At 40.7% G+C, this 5,113-nt stretch overlaps 1 protein-coding gene across 1 annotated transcript; it reads left to right on the forward strand.

Moving 5' to 3' along the window:
• Positions 1-560: 560 nt before the first annotated feature.
• Positions 561-4,627, forward strand: ARL1 (ADP ribosylation factor like GTPase 1). Its single transcript, XM_008636535.2, has 5 exons — positions 561-698; positions 1,990-2,071; positions 3,054-3,165; positions 3,875-4,053; positions 4,246-4,627. The coding sequence occupies exons 1-5, from the start codon at positions 608-610 to the stop codon at positions 4,274-4,276; spliced, it is 495 nt and encodes a 164-aa protein (XP_008634757.1). The 5' UTR covers positions 561-607; the 3' UTR covers positions 4,277-4,627.
• The last annotated feature ends 486 nt before the right edge of the window (positions 4,628-5,113 follow it).

The following is a 5,113-nucleotide window of genomic DNA, read 5'->3' on the forward strand; positions in this document are numbered from 1 at the left end:
ATTTAAAATCAGCTCCTAGACTTCTCTGTAGCATTAATGTACTTGATTTAGTGCAGCTTTGCTGTTTGTAATGAACTGATTTAACATGTACTTACTGATTTATACCTAATTTTAAGAAAAAAAGAAGTGGATGGTTCTATGGAAGACCATAAACATCTTCTGATGCTGAATTTTTTCAGGCTTCTTTTGGTCCTTGTATAGTCTCTGGCACTGAAAAGATAAGAGTCTGATGCAAGAAGAAAAGAAGATGACTCAGATTTTGGCAAATGAGAGAAAAGGAAAAAATAGAAGTGTAACTGCAGTGAGAAAGCTTGATGCTGCTGCTGCAACATAATTTGCTGGAGTGAGCTACCATAGAACCATAAAATGGCAACATAAACCAGGAGGACATAATGTAGTTGAGCACACAGCCATCTGGGCAACAACCTGAACTTGTCTTTTTTCAGTGGAGAAAAGAAGCATCTTGTAGTCAGTAAGAAATGAGGTCGGTCTGTCTGCCTTTGCATATCCTCCACAGAGCTGGCTGACGTTGAAATGTCTTTCTCTTCTGCTTTTTGTAGGGGGCTTTTTCTCCACCATCTTTTCCAGTTTGTTTGGAACTCGAGAGATGAGGATTCTCATCCTGGGGCTGGATGGAGCAGGAAAAACAACCATTCTCTACAGGTTACAAGTTGGAGAAGTTGTGACCACCATTCCGAGTAAGTGATCTGCCCATAGGGAGTATATTTGCCTGTAGCTCTAACACATAAACTTTGCCAGCTGAACTTACTGTACTCTTCCTTCATAAACAAAAGGACCTTGTGTTGTGGGAGCCTTGCACTGCTGTATCCAAGAATTTTTCTTGGATAAAAGTATTACAAAAGAATACTTTATGCTGCCCTGCAAAATGCAAAAAGCATTTGACCTCAAGATTGTTAGCATGATTTGGCAGGCTGACCATGATAGGTAACAGTGGACTGCATAATTCCTTCGTTTCCAAACACAGCTATTATGTGAATTCCAGAGGTCACTGTTGCTGTACATAGGATGGTGTCAGTAAATCATACCTTTTTTTTTGACAAGGGTTATATAAACACTTGTTTAACATGGAGAAGAAGAAATCAGATGATTTAACCTTACGTTCTGTAGAAAATGTAACAAGACTCAATGTGAGGTTTCATGGAAGAAGATGATGCTTATTTAAAAAAATGTAGCTGATTTCACCACTTGTCTTGGCATTCATGCAGCCACACACACTGGGCCAAGTGTTCTGGCCATGATTGCTCTGTGTAACATGAAGGACAAGGGATGCTTGACTTTTCTGTCCTTGTCATGTCTGTTGTGTTCCTCCTGAATCTGACTTTGTTCAGGCCTCTGTTACCTTCTAGAAGCCGCGCTTGCTGGGCTATACTCTTTTTGCCCAAGGGTTTTGCTTATTTCACCCTCTATAAATTTTAAGCACCCTATGCCCACTGTTCACTTTCCTGTGCTGTGTTTCCCTGGGCTGGCAGGAAAAGGAATGACATATGTGATACTGCAGCCTAGTTGCCATCTTCCAGACATCAGTATCGAGTCCTCTGCTGAGAAGTTGGTTCTGCTTTGGTTCTGCTGTGGTTCTTATGAGCGTGCAGACCTTGTGTGGACAGGAAGCACACATTCCTTAGTGCTCTCTTGCTGTCAGTTGTGTACGTGGTTATCACAGCAGGCCAGTTCTTCAGCCCTTGCTCTGTTTCTTTTGGTGATTTCAGGCACACTGCTGTGGATTTTTGCCAACCTTAGCATTCGTTACAAATCTCTAAAATATGTTTACGATGTGGTTTTATTGTTCAAAGAAGAAAAATTTCTGCATTATTTTGAATCATGTTTGTTGGGGTAACTTCGCAAAAGGCATGAACTTCATTGTGCAGCTACTGAGACTTTTCAGGTCTGAAAATCTTAAACTAAGTGTCGTGGTATTCTTCAGAAAAACAGGAAAATCACCAACAGTGAAATTGTTTAACTTTGTTTCAGCCATTGGCTTCAATGTTGAGACGGTGACCTACAAGAATCTGAAATTTCAAGTCTGGGACTTAGGAGGACAGACAAGCATAAGGTAAGAGATTTCTTAAAGTCAATTAACTTTCTCTAAAGAGTGCCAGGTTCTTGGAATACTCTTAGCAGGGACTTCTGCAAATTGGTTTTAAAAACAGCCCATTCTCAGGAAAGCATTTTCATCTGATGGAATTCAGTTTGTAAAACTTGTGATGCACTACAGATTGGAAAAAACCAAGCAAGTGTTTTTTCATTTGTATTCAGTTTTGCTTTGAAAAACAAATTCATTAGTGTAGGAGGCAATTGAGTAGCATTCTGAGAAAGAGTGGAGGGGGTGATAAAAACCCAAAAGGATACTTCCTAGCTTTGCACTCTTAAGAATATTGAAGTTGGATTTAGGTATAGACAGTTAATTTTTAGCAAGCTTCATAAGTTTTGTAATGAGTCATTATCAGTACAATCCCTGTACATTCAGTACATTACCCTGTACAATCCTTTAGTGATTCCTTCTTCAGTGCTCAATAGCAAGGTGTAGCGTAGTTAGTTAGGAAGGAAGGTGCAGTCAGTGAGATAAAGGTTCCTTCCCTTAGTTTCAGTACAGTAATTCTGCAAAAGGTGGTTTGTTTTGATCCTTGTTAGTTACTTGCCTGTATTAATTAGTCATTTAAGATTTCTCTGGTTATCCTTCTTTGGTGACTGTAATGAAGATGCTTGTGTCTTTAAACTTTCTATGCTTTTCTGTCCCTCAGTTATGGACCTAATGTCCTGCAGTCTGATTCCCAAATAAATCTGTCCCCAGCATTTCTGTTCTTTTCCTGTTTTCAAGCTGCTTTTTATTTGCTTTGTGTTGGACTTTTTTCTTTTTCCTGCCTTGGAGAGTATTTGTATTGTCTGTTCATTTTTGAAGTCTCCTACTTGCCTCCTGGGGTCTTTCACCCCAGAGACAGTTTTTACTTCCTCTGGGTGATCTGTGTTTAATTATCTGGCTAAAAAGAATTGCTTACATGCAAATGCCATGACTGGAACTTCTCTCTCCTCTGCAGGCCCTACTGGCGGTGTTACTATTCGAACACAGACGCTGTCATTTATGTAGTGGACAGCTGCGATCGAGACAGAATTGGCACTTCAAAATCAGAGCTTGTTGCTATGTTAGAGGTAAGAAAACAAGGATGACAGTTGTTATCAGTAAAAAATTGAGAAATTAAAACTTTTTCTTTGGAGTGAATGTGAAATTTGATTCAGTGAATCAAGTGAAGCTCAGCTTCACTTGTGAAGCTTCAGCCCTCAGCACAGCCCATGCAACACTTTGGACTGAAAAAAGCACTGAATACTCTGCAGGTATTTCATGGGTTTGTGCAGCTTTATCTGGGCAGTTAATTTCATGGTGCCTTGTGGTCCTATGAAAATTCACCTGCCTGCCAGGACAGCTGCTCAGTACTGCAGTGGTGGCAAAATCAGGCCCTGAAGGATTGACAGTAATTAGTATCCTACTATGTTTTGAAGCTGAAGAACACATGTAGAACAGGGTACTATAAGTAAGATGAGTTGAGCAACACTTCCTTTCTCTCTCTTCCCCTGCCCCTCAAAATACCTGCAAGCTCATTTAATGTGCCTTGTTAAATCCAACTACCAGCTTGTTTCATAATTTGCACTGGCCATGTTTTGAAACTGCCCCTATGGGGGTATCATACTGGAATTCAAAATAAACACCATTCTTTCACTGAAGAATTTTCTACAGAACAGAAATCAGCAAACAAAATCATTGAGAGCTGCTGAAATTCCTTTTTATTATACAGGTTTTCTCTCCTTAAATAAATTCTGTAGAAGTCTCTGCAACAACTTCCACGATTTCCCTTTCTTTTAGGAAGAAGAGCTGAAGAAAGCCATTTTGGTGGTGTTTGCAAATAAACAGGACATGGAACAGGCCATGACTCCCACAGAAATGGCAAATGCCCTTGGCTTACCAGCTTTGAAGGACCGAAAATGGCAGATATTCAAAACCTCTGCAACTAAAGGCACGGGGCTTGATGAAGCAATGGAATGGTGAGTACCAGTCTAGTTATGCTTCATTCCTAGGCTTAATTTTACAGATTTGGTAGGGGTTTTTGTAAGACTGGATTTGTGGATGGTCTGACATAAAGGAGTCCACAGTAGAAGAATGACTGGTTTTCTCCTGGAAGTATTTCAGCAGAATTGAAATGACTTTCCAGTAAACTGACTTAACCTTGTTCCTAGGTTGGTGGAGGCCTTGAAGAGCAGACAGTGATACAAAACTGACCAAGTGCAAGGAAGTCTCAGCTATAGCCAGCATCATCCTTTCTGCAGTTAAGTATTTTCAGGCCACAGCTACTTGTAAATAGGACAGATTTGAATTTGACTTCTGTAATGTGGATGCCTCTCTTGAACTGTAAAACTGAAATAAGTGAATGTCTGTGTACATTATCATACTCCATTTCTTTCTTTTTGTTTAAAGAATGTACTTATGTTAATTTGTATGAAAGTCTTACTTGCTGGGAAAATAGGGGTTTTTTTGTCATCCCTTCTTCCTTTGGTGGTTTTGGTGGCCAGCATATTGGTGTGGATAGAACACTAATAAAATCTGGAACTGTCAGCTATACCCAGGGGCGTGTTGCTTGCTAGAGGCTGCTTGCTTGCCGCTTGCTTTACAGAAGTCCAAGTGCTGCCAGTTCAGCAGCCACGTAGCTGAACACCTGCAGAGGTTTCCTTAGGCTGGTATTGTTCTACTTCGTAACCCTTCAGTGCAGACACCCTGTTACAGTGAAGTACAGCAACGAAGCACAAGTAGTGCACCTCTGGCTGCCAACATGGCATTCAGTGGGTGTCTGAAAGGAAAATCAGTGTCTTCAGTAGACCCCTACTGCCCTGATGTTCCAGGGCCATAACTTCAATTTAACTTCCACCTTCATGAGCTGTTGTTCCTGTATTCTCATCTCAGCCAGAAGTGCCAGGTAAGTAGCTCAGTGTAGCTGCAGAAACTGAAGGCCAAATCAAAGTCAGGAGGCAGACTTTTCTCTCTGGGACCACTGTGTTCACAGGCAGGGATGCAGTCATCCCAGAAACCATTTCTTACAAATGAAGTAAA

This window comes from Corvus brachyrhynchos, unplaced genomic scaffold, assembly GCF_000691975.1.
Source record: "Corvus brachyrhynchos isolate BGI_N302 unplaced genomic scaffold, ASM69197v1 scaffold56, whole genome shotgun sequence".
Classification (NCBI taxonomy): domain Eukaryota; kingdom Metazoa; phylum Chordata; class Aves; order Passeriformes; family Corvidae; genus Corvus; species Corvus brachyrhynchos.

Excerpts from the sequence above, each read along its gene's own strand:
- ARL1 (XM_008636535.2), top strand. The coding sequence starts at position 608 with ATGAGGATTCTCATCCTGGGGCTGGATGGAGCAGGAAAAACAACCATT. Across the intron at positions 2,072-3,053 it reads GGAGGACAGACAAGCATAAG|GCCCTACTGGCGGTGTTACT; the intron begins GTAAGAGATTTC and ends TCTCCTCTGCAG. Across the intron at positions 3,166-3,874 it reads AGCTTGTTGCTATGTTAGAG|GAAGAAGAGCTGAAGAAAGC; the intron begins GTAAGAAAACAA and ends CCTTTCTTTTAG.